This window comes from Magallana gigas, chromosome 9 (assembly GCF_963853765.1).
Source record: "Magallana gigas chromosome 9, xbMagGiga1.1, whole genome shotgun sequence".
Lineage (NCBI taxonomy): Eukaryota > Metazoa > Mollusca > Bivalvia > Ostreida > Ostreidae > Magallana > Magallana gigas.
The window spans coordinates 5,611,485-5,629,132 of NC_088861.1; the positions used below are offsets into that span (position 1 = coordinate 5,611,485).

At 32.8% G+C, this 17,648-nt stretch overlaps 1 protein-coding gene and 1 long non-coding RNA gene across 2 annotated transcripts; both read left to right on the top strand.

The window, feature by feature from the left end:
• The first annotated feature begins 232 nt into the window (after positions 1–232).
• Positions 233–2,596, top strand: LOC117693129 (uncharacterized). Its single transcript, XM_034483314.2, has one exon. The coding sequence runs from the start codon at positions 233–235 to the stop codon at positions 2,594–2,596; it is 2,364 nt and encodes a 787-aa protein (XP_034339205.2).
• A 1,201-nt stretch (positions 2,597–3,797) lies between these two features.
• On the top strand, positions 3,798–6,530 carry LOC117692242 (uncharacterized). The gene is made up of 4 exons (XR_010709579.1): positions 3,798–4,788; positions 5,266–5,335; positions 5,926–6,000; positions 6,476–6,530. It is a non-coding gene; the product is annotated as an uncharacterized lncRNA (long non-coding RNA).
• Positions 6,531–17,648: the final 11,118 nt, after the last annotated feature.

Below are 17,648 nucleotides of genomic sequence, written 5' to 3' on the forward strand. Positions count from 1 at the left end.
AAACGCTGGGACTTCATATTAAGAAGATGCTCCAAAGAATAAATGTCTCTCTGTCTGTCGTGGGATAACCACAGACTTCGACAACTTGAGAAAGATGTAGTTTCACTGGAGTATTCTCTTAATAAATCCACTTCCCATGCAGATTTTGTTGAAGCAAAAAGAATTATTACAACAATCAATACTACCCTATCTAATGACCTCAATAATACCCCAAAAAGAAAGTTCCTTCGGGATGGTGTTCCAGCAACAAACAGAACCAGGTCTAATATGTTGTCATCTCGTCCTTCTGCCAAAAAAACGGCGCTCTAGACGCTTCAAGCGCAAAAAGCAAACAAGTGAAGACGAGTCCTTGGTCGATACCAACACCTGCCCAGTTCTGAATACATCTAAGGTTCCTCTCACAGACGTTGAGGCATCACTACTATCTAAAGGTCTCAATTTCTGTCCAACACCGCATGAGGTCGATGACAAAAAGGTTAGAGAGGACACCAGAGCATTTTTCCGAAAGCTAAGACTAAAGGAACACTTCTCGCGCAAGGACTCCAGCAATGATCACACAGACGAACCTCCTCCGCCCTTGCACAACTTAGAAGAACATAAGTTGTACCGACCCAAAAGTACTTGGGAACCGCCACCGGGCAAATGCGGAGCACTTGAGTCTTACATTGATGCTGTTGAGTCAGACATTGAGAAGCTCCTCACCTACCAAAAAATCGTCCCTGACAATCTGACGAAAGAAGAAAGATCTGCTCTACAAAGATTGAAAAACAGGGACGACATAGTCATAAAGAAAGCAGACAAAGGATCCACAGTGGTTGTCCTAGACAAACAAGCGTATTTAGCTGAAGCCAACAGACAACTAACAGACGATCGTTTCTACAAGAAACTGGACTCTGATCCCACTGAAGAGTTTTCAGCTCTCATCACTGACACCCTGGACAAAATGTATGAAAATGATGAGATTGGTGTTAATGTTTATGAAACGCTTCGCCCAACCAACTGTAGACCGGGTCAATTTTATCTGCTTCCAAAAATCCACAAGGAAGGAATGCCTGGGCGCCCTATAGTTAGTGCCATCGGACACCCCACGGATAAAATATCTGAATTTATAGATTTACATCTCCGTCCACATGTAGAAGATTTGCCATCATACCTCAAGGACACTACACATTACCTGAATAAAACACCTTCCTCTGGCTTGCCAGACCATACTCTTCTCGTTACAATGGACGTCACGTCCTTGTACACGAATATTCCTCACGATGAAGGTATTGAGGCCTGCAGGGAGGTATGGGACAGTAGAGCGATTCAGCAGCCGTCAACCGAATCTCTACTCAAGCTCCTTGAACATGTTCTCAAGCTGAACAATTTCATGTTCAATGGCGAACATTACATACAAATAAGTGGTACAGCTATGGGCACCAAAATGGCTCCAACTTACGCCAATATATTTATGGGAAGATTTGAACGCAGCCTGCTTCTCAGAGCTCCTTTCAAACCTTTGAGCTGGTTGCGGTTCATTGATGATATTGAGATGAAATGGGTCGAAAACCGAGACTGCCTAAATGACTTCATCACCTTTGCCAACTCCTTCCACAATTCGATTAAATTCACAGTGGACATATCTAGTTCCAAAAATGTATTTTTGGATACTACATCCACCTTGGAAGATGGTGAAATAAAATTCAGTCTCCATACCAAACCCACTGATTCTCACCTCTACCTCAAGCCTTCGAGTTGCCATCCTCCCCATACTTTTAGAGGAATTCCTAAAGGATTAACAACCCGAATCAGACGAATCTGTTCTTCTAATGAAATCTTTGAAGAACAGAGCAGAATATTGAAATCCCATCTGTGTAATCGAGGCTATAAAGCCCACACAGTTCAATCTGCAATTGATGAGATGATTACAAAAGACAGGAAAACCCTTTTACAATACAAAGAGAAAACAGACAAAAGCAGGGTTCCACTTGTCACTACATATCACCCCGCCCTTAAGAACCTCAACAGCATCCTTAGAAATAATCTGCCCATTCTTTACACTAACGAAAGAATGGCTGATCTTTTCAAGGATCCACCAATGGCTGCGTTTAAACGCCCGAGGAACTTAAAGGATATGGTAGTGAGGGCAAGATTAGACAACCCGTTGCCAAATGGCGGTTTTAAAACATGTTCCGATGTCAGGTGCCTTTTGTGCAAACACAGCACCAACGCGGACAGTTTTAAAAGCCCCACCACGGGTCGCACGTACAAGATATTTGGCAACACTTCTTGCCGCACAGACAACTGCATCTATCTCATCAGTTGCAAAGTCTGCTCTAAGCAATACGTCGGTGAAACAGGTGACCTCCGCAGAAGGATCAACAACCACCGCTCTACCATAAAGACCAAAAAAGTCAAGGAGCCCGTCGGAGAACATTTTAATACAAGTGGCCACAAATGGGAAGACATGACAGTATTGGTTATTGACCATAATCCTAATTGGACAGACGCGGAGAGGAAAAGCAAGGAAAAGTTCTGGATGCACAGACTCAAATCATTCAGACCTGATGGCATGAACAAACAAATGGACTTCACTAAAATGAACGTCTCATAGCCATATATCACCTGAAACCCACATAGTAATTTTATCTAATCTGTCAACTGCGCCTCTTTCATTTATTAGTTTCTTTACTACCTTTTATTTGTAAATCATTTTTTTCTTAATTTTATTTATTTATTTTCATTTAATTTTATCTCTTTTTAATCAAAAATTCGAGTCTATATCATAAGTGCCGTACGAGTTAACAACGGGGGTTCAAATTTTCATTTATTAACTCGGACGTCAATTTTAATTAGCTAATTAACTTAATCAGGCGTGAAGTTGGCAGTCGATTGATTACTTTATAGCGATCGGCGACAGTATCAACACCTTTAAGAATGTGATCAAATGATGTGTATAATGTAGCTGTTCTTTTTCATAGTTTCTTAAGTAGTTTAGTAGTAGCTTTAGATTTTGTTTTCTTTGTTTTTTACTTATGTAATTTATTTTTTGGTCCTGAAGAAGGGACGGGTTGTCCCGAAAATTTGACAATTTCAATTGTTCGTGTCGTTAGCCATTTTTAGTGCTTTATATATATATATATATATATATATCTATGGTAAAATTAATAGCGGAGGTATATTACACCTTAAAAACATTTTACGTTAAGTTTGTTTTCTTCTACGAAAATGGACGTGTAATAAATATACATCGATATTCTAAACATTTGTTGTAATGTTGTATTTGTGACCATGAATATAGTTTTTAGAGCAAATGTGTGAAGAGTGCCTGACTATAGTAAATCTTAAATCGATAATAAACACTGATTGAATATTATATATGATTATTTCTAAAAGCGTTGTTAAGGGGTTAAGGCTTCATTTTGAAGGTTTATATCCCCCTTGATTTTGATCACACGAACTTAAAAACACACGCGTTAAGAAGAGGAATTTTCTTAACATTAATAACAAGGGTCTGAGGGCTTCTATCATTATGATATATAAATGTGTCCATTTAGCTCACTAAAACTTTTTTAACTCTTCACAACGATATTGGGGGTGAATGGTTGGCCGATATCTCCTTTTTCTTTATAGTGTACATCAACCAAATTACAGGGCAGTGCAGGAGACCTATAGGGCTATTATTTCCTGGTCCCAAATTTGGGCTGTACGGGTACCACCGGGTAATGCCGAGGGGTTTATATCTCCCTCGATCTTGATCACACGATCTTTACTGCCTCCAAAGTTGTCAATGCTCCCACAAACTATTAATGTATTAAGAGGCAGTCTACGATAGAACCATGCAAAATCAAAATTTTATAATGAAGGGTGTAGATTAATTTTCATAGTTTATCTGGATATATCTAAAGTATATTGTCTATTTTATCAAATTTTCATGGTTAAATTTATCTGCACCACTGAAATCCCCCAGATAAGACCATTTCTATTTTTAGCTCATTATTCATAATAAATTTCATGCATGAATAAGGCTAATTTCATAGAGTCATTTAAGTATTAAATAGAGTTTAATCATACATGGAGTCAGATTCACATAACATCTGATACAAATACCTTTGATTTGGTGCACACATATTTTTTAATTCATTCGTTGATTTTAAGCTAGATGATCAAATATTATAATAAAATAGGTAATGTCCAAAACACACTACTTCTCTTAGTAGGATATAAAACCTCAAGAAACGTTTTAAATTTAGAGTTTCTTGGTTCAAACAATAGAATTATCCATAAAAAAATATATTTGAATGGGAATTTGGTTGCAAATAAATATTAAGCTTATATTCCGGTGTTTAAATTCGGGATTTTTACAAATTAAATTATCTCCCTTTGTGGAACTCTCGTGTAAAGAAGATAAAGAAGAATGATTGGAGAAAGCCAGATGTCAACAAAATGGATGGTTTGAAATGTAGTTTTGGTGAAAATTGTAAAGAGAAAGCAGATAATATACTTTAGAATTGTAAGAAAAACACTTCAGCACACGAGATTTTTTAAATGTACCTCTGAGTCAAATTTTGTACAAATACCAGAATCATCGTGCTGGTGTGCATGGGTTGAGGCTGTCAATTTTCAGCGGGCGTACATGTGCTAAACACAGGCAGGAATATGGAATTCAGTGGAAAAGGAAAAGGAGAACATGCTGTCATTCACTACATAAACAATCTCAATCTGGCATAATCGCGAGTGAAATTACATTCATTCAAAGCCGAGAGATATTGATGAAGCTGAGCACACATTTTCCAACTGGTTCTGGTAAGAAAAAATTGCCTTTACCCAATGACATAATTCTTAACAAACCAAAAATATTTATATAACAGTACTCTTATGTGTACCAGTAAATATTGCTAGGACAAACTACATGTATGTATGCATAAAATAAATGCACATCAATATCAGCAGATCAGATTAAAACTGCCCCCCTCCCAATTTGATTAGATATCTATGGAAAAGATATACAGTTCAGTTTTTATAGTGGTATAGTGTTCTAAACTTAAAATTTACTTCTTGAAATACTCATACAAATTTGAAAACCTATTTTTATTATTCAAGGAATGAATTAGTGCTTTTATAAACCCATGCTTGATCTCAATTTCCTTACCTGTTGTCACTGATAAATTATTGTTTTGATTATGAACAAAAACTCTGTTAAATGAACCAACGTTTACGGGGAAATTAATGCATAATGGACACATCAGAATGATCAGATGTTTGGAATTTTACCATTAATAGGTGTTTGCAGAAAACGCATTGAGAGAAAACTGTGTCAAGATTAATACAGATCTGAAGGAGGAGTTGAAAGGTGTGTTTTTTACACAATTGATTGACTGAATTATTATGATGTATTCAACTCATAAAACTTTGTTGTACATTACATATGAAACAGAAAATATAAATACAAAGGAGTTGAGGAGTACTACATGTAAGAACAAATGTTGTCCAAAGATATTTAGGGGGGGGGGGGCATGCCAGGCCTGGATCTTTCATTTAAGTATTTAAGAGAAAAACAGGTTTATACATAAAAATGTCTTAAAAATCAAAGGGAATTTCAAATGGTTAATGTATTTGTCCCATTAAGATAGCATTATAGTTTGTATTCATGCTAAAAACTTATTTAGCTGGACAACATTAGATTAACTGATAATAACAGTGTCTTTTAATGGTTAAAAATCTTTAATCATCTACACTTTATATTTACCGGTAGTTATTTTACAATATGTCTATTGAGAGTTCAACTAATCAACATTTGGGATATCCAATTGATACTTGTATATGTACATTAGATATTGTGTATGAAAATCAGAAATAAGATTTGGCTATATTTTTGTTAATATATAGACTACATATACATTACCGGTATATTAGATATACATTAAATGTACTCTTTTGTAGAAATATGCTGTTTATTAGAGAGAACTACAGATTCTGAAGCAATGGACGCTGATATATCTTTTTCTAACCCAAGAGGTATAACAGTGAAAAAATATTACATGATGTACAAGATGATTAATGACGCATACTTGGCATTATTATCATAGATTATCATAGATATTCCAAATATGAATTTTTTGACCCTTTTCATTATTGCCGCATGGGTGGTATATATGTTTCTTGAACTGTATGGTTGAATTTCAGTTTTACAGTTCAATGAGTTTAAATGTGATTCAGGCACAAGGACAATGCTAAATGTAGATAAAAGTCACTGTGATCATCTTAGGGATCGAGGTCATCCAAAGATTGGCTGCCACTTGAAATGATTATCATATGTAAATTTTACAATGCATAATTTTTTCTGAAATGTCATATAGTTGTTATTAAAGCTGTCAATGCTTTACATGTGTATTATAGTGGTACATATATGTGTGTATCCAACAGCTGAGTTTAGTCTAATACTTTGAATACATATATTTTAATGAATATACCGGTATATATTTATTTTCAGATTTTGATCTTCTGTCATCTCAGAAAACTGTGGGGTCTGATCAGTCCAAAGATGATTCATATTATTATATTTTCATGTTAAATACTACTCGAAAACCATTGTCAACCTCCGCTTCGCGTCGGTTGACAATGGTGTCCTTGGGGTGTCAATTTCAACTGTTACCCTCCCAAACAGGCACTATTTATATAATGTTAGTCCTCTAATAGCACTACATGTGTATGAGTTGATGACATAAGTCTTCTAATAGCGCTACAGGTATAAATTGATTATTTTAGGCCATTAATAGACAAACATGTATCAATTGAGGATGTAAGCTAGATAATAGCACTTCATTAATGATTTGATGATAAGAGTTGTCTAACATCACTTGTATGAATTGATGATGTTATTTGGCCAAAAGTGCTACATGTATGAATGTTGGCTAGTAGCTCTACATGTATGAAGTAATGATGTTAGTTATTTAATAGTGCTACATGTATGAATTGATAATTTTATTTGTCTAATAGTGCTACAAGAAGGAATTGATGATGTAAGTTTGCTAAAAACATTACATAATTAATATATGAATTGATGTTGTCTGTTCTATAATAGCATTTCATGTACGAATGATGATGTTAGTCCTCTATTAGCACTACACATATATGAATTGATAATGTTTTTGTACTAATAGCGCTACAGGTATGAATTGATTGTTATTTGGCCAATAGCGCTACGTGTATCAATTGAGGATGTAAACTTTATGAATGACTTGATGATAAAAGTTGACTTATAGCACTAGTGTGAATTGATGGTGTTACCTGGCTAGCTAATTGTGCTATACGTTTGAATTGATGATGTTCTTTGACTAGTAGCACCACATGTATGAATTGATGAGGTTACATGTATTTGGCTAACAGCGCTACATGAATTAATGATGTTATTTGGCCAATAGTGAAACATGTACATACATGAATTAATGATCATTGTTGTCTTAAATTGCTACATGTTTAAATTGATGATGTTATTTGGCAAATAGTGATTCATGTATGAATTGATGTTGTTTGGTTATTAGTGCTACATGTATGAATCGATGATGTTATTTAGCTATTAGTGCAACATGTATGAATGATGATAAAGGTTGTTCAATAGCACTACATGTATGAATTTATGATTTTATTTGACTAAAAGATAAGTGCTACATGTGTGAATTGTTGGTGTTTGGTTATTAGTGCTACATGTATAAATTGATGGTAATACATGTATTTGTCTAACAGTGTTGAATGTATGAATTGAAAATAGATGTCTTATACGGCTACATGTATAAATTAATGATTTTATTTGACTAATAGCACTACATGTATGAATTGATGTTGTTATTTGGCCAAAAGTGATACATGTATTAATTGATAATAGTTGTCCACTATTGCTACATGTATAAATTGATGGTTTTACTTGATTAATAGCACTACATGTATTATTGATGATGTTATTTGGCTAATAGGGATACATGTATTAATTGATGATGATAACTTTCTAAATTTAAATTAATTGCACATCTCTGTCTTTTTTTCGTATGTAACTGAATAATGAATATTTCAATTCACTGATTTTGTATCTTTTTTTCTGAAATTAAAATTCTCTTTCCGATGTATTCATTGTAGGTTGAAATTTGGTTGTATTGCATATTTTATTTCATAGCTTTGTAAACAATGGCTTTTCATATTTCATGAAAATAACTGCAATAATTTGGTCTTTGCTTTTTGCTCCATTTGAAGCAAAGGCTCATTACAAGTATTTCTTATAAATGAGTGTTACATGTAGGCTTTTCAGGATTTTTTTTTCATATCAGGTGGTTATATGTACATTTTGAAGTTTATAACTGTAACAAATAATCCATGAATATTAAACAGGTTATTTATTAAGTTAAAGATTGTTATTTGCTGTGTTCTTCTCAGATATCATCTTAACAATATACTTATGTTGTAAACTCTGCTCAAAAATACAAATGTATATGATAAAAAAAATGTTTGATATGTACATTCATTTAAATTTGAATACATGTAACATGAAATCCATTGTTATTGTATTTTAACAGTTTTATGTCAAAGCGGATGCTTATATAAATTGAGGTGCTGTGGGACATAATTCGATTTTAATATGGATTAATGTACATTGTGATTGAAATACTTTCACCGGTTTAAAATTTTCAAATTTTACAATATTTAACCAAAAAAGAGCTTTTAAAAATATTTGGAGAGGTAAAAATTGTAAAAACCCAGAGCGGGAGTCAAACTCATGACTTACAGATTCGTAGTACACCCTCTAACCCACTGGGCGTCGCTGTTAGGTGACAAACTTAATGGTCCAAGTTTCCTTTCAATTGCAGCCGCCCCCCCCCCCCCGCCTGAGGGCAATTCATAGTTATTCTGTGTGTTTAATTTTTAAGACTACTTAATTCTCCATTACTACTTGTTTTATTTGGCAAGGAAAATCTAAATAATTATGTAATAGCATTTTTCTTACCCTAGATAAAAGTGCACCATGTCCACCCCAACCCCCTCCCAAATCCACCCACCCCCCAAAATTTCCACTGAATTTCATTTGCAACCAAATTCCCTCAACCAGATTAAAGACAAATAAAGACCATATAAGCTGACAAAATATTATATTAATTGATGCGTTTCTTGGGCAGTTATGCCAGTTTTAGTGCAAATAGGTCAATTTTGGTAAAATTTCAGTATTTTCATGAAGTTAAGGCCCACATATCTTTGTGTATTGTGTTTAGAAATTTAAATTCCTTATTATTCAGAATACCTATGGGTTTTCACAATGTGAAGAAACGGGTTTCATTCAATTGCAGTGTGTAATATTTCCAGTAAACTAAAAAGAATTGTATGCTGTCTAATTTTTCAAAAGTTCTATAAATAGAACAAGGGGAAAACCCAAGTGCCATCCGTTTCCATAGTTACTGATGTAATGTAATAAAAATCATTCTCATTATAATCAAGTTAGGTTATCATGAATATCTGTGCCAAGTCTCTTGAAATTTCGATATACTTCCATTGATAGCCATTTGCATGGTTCTATGGTAGACTGCCTCTTAACCATCTTGATGTTAATAAAAGTATGCCGATGATAAAGTAAAATATATTTTCTGTTCGAGTACTCTCAGTACTTCGATGATTTTCCTTATTGAATGGCTGCTGTAAGTGGCTGCTAACTTCAGCATGGTTATAATGACTAAAATTGGAGTAAACTTTTCATAATTTTGGTTTCATCAATAATTCAGGGTGATGCACTTGCATTACCAGTAGTTTGTAGTAGGGGAAAATCGTCAGACTGAGTGTAAGTATAATTCATGAACAATATCGCGTCTACTTATTTATTGCCAATAAACAGAATTGTTTTATAGTGTCTCGTATCTCAAAGTAATTTAAATCTGTTGTCACGTGTTATAATGCAATATATATATGAAAATGTAACTCTTCAAGATGACAACAATACCACGATACAATAAGTCAGTATCTTGTTATAATGGAAGGAATTTCATTTTCTAAGATATACTCCTTCTTTCACTTTAAGTTTATTTGAATATGAATTATAATTTTTGTTACTTTCTGTAAACTACAGTAAAAATTACAATAATGTAAAGACTATTTCACAAATAATAAAAAATTATACTGAAAAACTTTAATTTATAAGGGGGTCATACTTCTGCAGGGGTCACTTTTCTTCATGTAGAGTGCTCATTTTTGTAAAATGACACTTATTCTTTAGGCAAAAGGGTCGACATCAATATTTGGAAAGCTTTTTTTTCAAACTAGTAACCATTTTGTTTTTTCCGTCAGATAATCATGTTAACTTGTCAGATCCTTATGTCGACTTGTCAGATAATTATGTTAACTTGTTGACTTCTCAAACAATATGATGACAAGTTGTCATGGCAGTTAGTGGTACTAAACACTTTGACAACAAAATATTGATCTAGTCAATATGATTATTTGCTGACAATTCAAAATAGACAAGAATTGACAAGATTCGACATAATCATCTGACAAGTCGACATCGTTATCTGACAAGTGGTAGCAGATCTGTGTCAGTTTTTAATTGAGTTTTACTGTATTACAGTAATCGACCGAATGTCTGCTTTTTGGGGGCACTTTTTTTTCTTATTCTCGATGCTAGCTTTTTTCCAAATTCCTAAACATGAGCCTGGTTTAAAACAAAATATATAGAAAACTACAATTTTACAATGGCACTGACAAGCATGATGTTATACATTTAAACTATACTACAACAGACTTATTCTTGATATGCAAACTATTTAAAAGATAAACAACTATTGTTTAGAAAAAAAAAACCTGCTAAATCTTTCAAACCAATTTATAAATCCACAATTTCATTAGGATTTACACTAAAATCCAGCCAGCAAACGACGATTTGCCATCATTATTGCTGATAATGGAACCACTGTGATGAGACTGTCCCGTTCTGATCAGGGCATCGTCGCCCTGATTTACGTGTACAACTGCAGTTCCGGTAACACTGCCGTCTATATTATTGTGAGTTCCCAAAAAAATCCAGTTAACAACAACGTTGTTAACCACCAACTCCGTCGTGAAATACGCGTTTCCATACAGCCTTATCGTCCAAGTAAACACATAGAGGCCAGACCTAGGTGCAATAAATGTTCCCATGTGAGGATGGTACGCATTCCCTACGTTTGTTATAACTGTGTCAAACAAAATAATGTGGTGAGCAACAGACGCAGGCGCGTCAGAATATAGATACGCGTAAAAAGCGACCATGTCAACCGGCACCGTTGTAGGCTGAATATGAAGCAGTCGACCTAGAATGAATCAAAATAGCATCATACTTAAAGCATCATGATGATACTACATGCGTTTTTCTAAATGATTCTTGCACTCGCGTAGTAAGCTTCAATATGTGATATGTTCCCATTTAATAGTTCATAAATGAAATCCAGTTAATTTATTTTCAAAAGATTCAGTACAAAACTAAATTATTATCATTTTTGACAATGGTAAGGACCTTTAGATTTCCATTTTCACTTTCGCAAACTAAATGATTCGTTAAACGAAATGGAAATAGCAATTAAAATACCTTTTCTAACGACGGGTTTATTGAAAGACACAGATATTTCTTCATTTGCTTCAGATAATGGTACATCTTCCTCCGGTTTATCTTCGTAAGAAGTGCTAAACATAGTCTCGAACTCTCGGATCCTCGCCTTCAACTGGGCGATCTCATCACCTTGATTTTTCACGGTATTTTTTAATTCGGTCACTTCTGATTCTAGTGGTCGCTTTTCTAATAGAGAAATTCGCTCGTCTTGAGTTTTCTGCAGCTCTTGAATTTTCTGAAACGCCAATTTCCATTCAGGATTGCCATTTATATCCTCAGCGGAAAAATGGCTAAATAAATTGAAAATGAAAAACATGCGGGTAAATGTTAAAATCGTTATTAGCGAATCCATTGTCTTCCTCTCCGAAAGATAATAATTGGATAAATAACGCGAGACCTGTCGGTCAAGAATTTGTACACAACTTTGCACCTGTTTATTCGATTGATAAGAGCTACTAGACGTAGCCTGAAGAACAAAGATATGATGCCAGACCAATAAGACTCTATTTATTATAAGATAATCAATTAACCCATATAGTGATAATATTTCTGTCCGAAGATAGTAAGAAGAAAACTATTTTTTGAACCAAATTTCTCAAATACACAGAGTATGATTCTTAATAAACGTTTATTTCTATTTTTTTTTCTTAAAATCAGATTAAATTCATACTTTTATTCAAAACAAAAAGTTAAAAGTTGTATGTACTTTCAACGTTGAAAGCTTACATTTTAATGTTATTTGTGCAATTACTAGTAAGTCATCAATCATTAAATAAAAAGTAACTTGTGTTTCTTTTATAGAATATATTTGAAATGTTGTTATTGTCTTCACTGTTGTTTCTACGTTATGTTCATCAATTTTCATAGTAATATTTAAAGTCAAAATTACATTTTGATGAAGCCTTCTACAAATTATATCAATGTTCACCTTTATCATAATTTATATATTTAAACCTTAATAATTATACACCTCATTGTTTTAACGGTTTTGAAAAAACGAGCTGGGACAAAATGTTTTTAAATTATTTAAATTTAATTCTTACATTAATTTATAATAAAATTTACTTAGGTTACCATATTTCTGTGTATTTAAGTAACAAAATATAGAAAATACAAACCAATTATTAAACAAATAGTTACAGACTCTCATCTATTTACACTAGCAGGGTTTTCATTTAAAAAAAAAGAGCTATTCAAAGAAAGTATTATTCAATTCTATGTATGGGAATACAAACAAGCAAACACATCAAGCATGTTAGAGAGGGAACTGTTTGTTTCCTCACCCGAAAAATGTTTTTAACCCGCATATTACACGTCACTGTAAACATAACAAATGTCTCAAAGATTAGTAAAATAAGATTTACTACAGCTTATTCTTGATTTGTTAAATCATTTAAAAAAATTATTTTCTTTGTTTTTAGCGAATGTCAACAGTATTTTACAAGCTTATCCGTCAGGGACGAGTCTTAATAAGAGGCAAAATAACGCGGTACCCTTTTAAAAAAAATTAGTTTTGTAAACAATTTTTTTCGATTATTTTTCCAATGAAAAATGGCTAAATTGACCGTTAAACATTTTTAGTACCTATAATTATACACATACTTAACATCTGTGGACTGCTTTTCTAACATACATGTAGATATTCGCTATTTTCTGCAATGTCACCAACTTCATATCCCGCATTATTCACAAAGGAAAGCATTTTACTGTTTAATTCTAGAAGTCAAAAGTCAAATTTTATCATTTTACTAACAATTATAAGTTTGGGATGATGTGGACAACATTGTTAGGTCTTAATTTTTATAATTTGAATACTTACAAGTTTTATTACATAGAAAAATTATACAACTCTCAGAAAAATTGATTTATTACAATCTTTAGGTTTATCACAAGTGTACCACTTTAAGTCCGGCACAATTCGATTTCATACTCCCACAATTTCAGAACAACAACTGTTTGTGATGCAAAAAAACACATTCTTGCTATAGATTATAATAAATACTTTTAAAGGAAAACATAATCAATCTAATAATTTATAAATGAGAATGACATCAACATGTCGGGAAGGAATGGTAGGTGTGTTATTATTCCAAAACAACGTGCCTATTTATTTTCCCAGGTTGCACTAGCTGATCGTATATAACTGTATGCTTTATTTCTATCTCATTTACCTTTCAGGACTAATTGGTGAATCAGTAGTAATATATTTCAGGAATTTTTAGAATGGAAATTGTTAAAGAATATATTTCTAAATACACATGTAAGTTTGATAAGTCCAAAACTGTGTGCAATAAATATACACTTTTTGTATGGATGGAACTGTAGCACCAAAGTCCGTCAGCGTATAGGACTATGTGCAGTATGGTCAAATATCTGCCCCCAAGTTTAACCAAATTTTTTAAAATAGTGTCGTATAAAAATCAAATCTTTATCAATCATTGTACAGTGGACGCCTATCACTTTAATCTTGATTTTAGTCATCATTGCTCATTTGCTATTTATCTATGACGTCAACTAAATGACCTAATTCCTGCAAATTTGTAAACAAATGAAAATATTTTTGCTTTATATTTTCATTAGGAAGTATAGAGCGCAGGTCTGCTCAAGTACGATTTTAACGATAATTATACACTTCCGATAATTATACACTTTATACTAAAAAAATCGTACTTGAGCAAGCCTGTGCTCGATGTTTCCCAGTCCGAAAACCATCAGAAACCCCCCATATTTCGCTACAAAATTATCCAAATTATCCAAATTAGGCAATCTTCATGACGACATTTCTACATTATGACGTCACTGAAGTGATAACCTTTTGCACCCTTATTTTCAATATGATTCTAACTATCTTATTTTTAAAGCACTTTATAAAACTTTAATTTGTGGGGCAAAAAATGCATAAAACCGTACATAGTCCTTTCCCTTGGAGCTACAGTTCATCAGGAAGTAGCATTTTAAAATTGCATTTGAAAATAATTCGAATCTATAAATAAAGTTTACTAAAAAAGAAAAACCCACTAAAGAAAATCAATAATCATATTTTGTTTATTGTCAAACAATGATTGTAGTACCTTTTTCATTTTTGAAACACAAGGTGGCTAACCTATTTTTAGATTAGATATCCTTGAATATTTCAGCAATATTTTAAAATTTATTGTCAACATATTGTTCAAATATCAATGATAAAGTATTTCATTGGAAAGAAAATAAATTAAAAAAGGACAGTGCAGCTTAGCAGAAATAAATAATAAAGCACTTTTTTAGATATCCCATCTAAATTTCTTCTATCAATCTTTATAACTCTACACATCTCTTATTCAGAATTACAATTAAATAACAATGAATGATGAAAACCCAATATGAAAACATTTATTGTGTAAAATTACTTATATTATCCTTATTACGCTGGCATTGAAATTTTACGAGGTCAATTATTAAACTCTCAAATTAAATGGAAAAATTCATTATCATTGTTAGAAGTTTCATGTTTCGTATTAACTTGAAAGGTCCTTTTAAAACGACACTAATTCATAGAGGTAATTGATTGCTAAAAAGTTTTTAGATTGTGCTTCAAGTGCCACGTCTGAGGGACTTGTATATATCCGAGTTATACAAGTATATAAAATGTTACGGTTTGTTAATTTAGAACCGATGCTGGTTATTCGAACTTCTTGAAATACTAGTCATATCTTGTAAATATTATTTTGAAATATGAAATGAAGAAGCTACACTAAAGAAAAAAAAACGTAAAGAAAGATAAAATTGTTAATTTTATTAAGAAAGATTATTATTTTTTAAATATCTTACATGCACAGAATTGGTTGCCTTACTTTGCGTATAAACTTGTTGCGGCATACTGCCATTTGCGTAACAATCGAAATCGAACACACTTATGGCGGAAGTTGGATTGAACAGAAAGGAGTAATATTCGCGAATTAATGTCAGCTTTAAGTAACAAACATTCTAAAAATGATGTCAGAACAAGATTTTATTTGTTGTTTTACAGATTTATAATCCACCCGCCAAATGATGATTTGCCATTCACATCGCTTCTTATGATACCATTATGGTAAATTGGACCGGTTCTTATAAGGGCATCGTCATTTGCATTCATATACACAACAACGGTGCTACTAACACTGCCATCTACATGGTTTTGTGGACTAAAGTACACCGAATTAACGACTTCATTTTGTACCACTAATTCAGTTGTGTGAACCGAGTCCGTATTCAGTCGGATTGTCCAGGTGAACACGTAAATTCCAGACCTTGGTGCAACAAAATTACCGGAGGATGTGTGATAGGCGCTTCCAAAATTAGTTACTGTCTTGTCAAAAACAATAGGCCGATGAGCATTTAAGACACTGTAATCAGTCGACATATATGCAAAAAAGGCAACAAATGCAGGGTACTGAGTTGTTGAAATAGGCCTTGACAATCGGTCTGAAAAAGAGATCGGTATACTTTAGTTAGTTTTAAAATCAGTCTTTATTGTACATGTACCAATCACTTTACGATGATTACTCATCTTTAAAATGTATCTTAAAATAAATACGTTTCAAATAGATATTTGTTTCTTTTTTTGCATTGTGATTATGAACGAATTAGAACTTTTTAAGGTTCATATATCTCTATCACAACGGTAATTACATTATAAAGAGACACTTTTTTTTTTAACAAAACTGAAAATTTTTATAGCTCATACATAATACGGGTGTTTTTTTTTACAAATGACATTAAATTTTGTTATATGAAAAGCAGAGGGAATGTGGAAATTCATAACAATACAAAACTACAGATGCCTACTTATTTTTCTTACTGATAGATATATTTTCGGTGGAAATATGTAAACATGTATTTTTAGTTAAAGAATCAGTGATGAAAAAATAAATGAAGAAGTACATTTGAGACATTTCAAATATCATTGCATATCATAGATATATGTCGACCAGACAAGTCCGGGCATAATATCACATAAATTAGATAACAATTAAATTTATGTACTGAAGGAGTACATCAAAATTTATATGTTTAAAATTAATTCATCAGGGAAAAGGGGTAAACATGGAGAAATTGCTTCGTAAAAATTTTATCAATCCATGTATGATTCGCTTCTTGCAATTTTTTGTAAAAGCTTTCCTAACTTTTCTGCCCCCCCCCCCCCTGCTAAAAGTTTGAGTTTCGTTTGTTCCGTTCAATTTCTATATTTGAATTTAAATAAATATCGCCTTTAAACATAAATTGGGACCCAGCACGGCCTCCCTTGTTGCTATAAGCCTTAATAATTGTGAGATAAAAGAAACAAAGTAAGATTATTTTCTACAGAAGTTATCACTGTAATCAGAGGGACATTCCACCTTAAGAATTCAAAATATTAATTTTATTTATATGGACTTTTAATATCCATTGATGTTTTTCAAACTTTTGAATTCATTCTCTTCAATTGAACCTGAACTACGTTCTTTTACATGTAATGTTAATCACAACTATTTTATAGCAACCATGAATGACAGTCGCTACACTGTAGCATTATTTAAGAAGCCTGCGCATTACTGATAGGATACCATGAACTATCAAAAACATGAAAAATATAACAGTACACTAAGATAAAAAAATACCTCTTTTAATAAAACTCTTCAGAGGATTGAGCAGTTGAGTTCCAGATGACAACCCTTTTTCAGTAGTTTCTGATGCATCATTTTGAGCCTGTACATTTGTTTTTTCGCGGTGTTTTGTGATTCTATGGATCTTTGCTCTAGCGTTAATATATGTTCCTCCTGCTTACGGAATATAGTATGCAACTCTTCAATTTTCTGCATCGCCATATTTAAATCAGGATTATAAAACAAATTGTCCGTTATCTCTGCAGAGACATTGATTGAAAAATTTAAGATAAAGCAAACAAATGTTGATGTTGATATTAACCACGCCATTGCACGTCCAACAATGATTAAATCAGATCTGCCTGAACTTGTACCTACCTTGTACATTTATACTAAAAATTGTTGCGATTATTGGAATTGATAAGAATTTCTCAGAAATGTGCAAC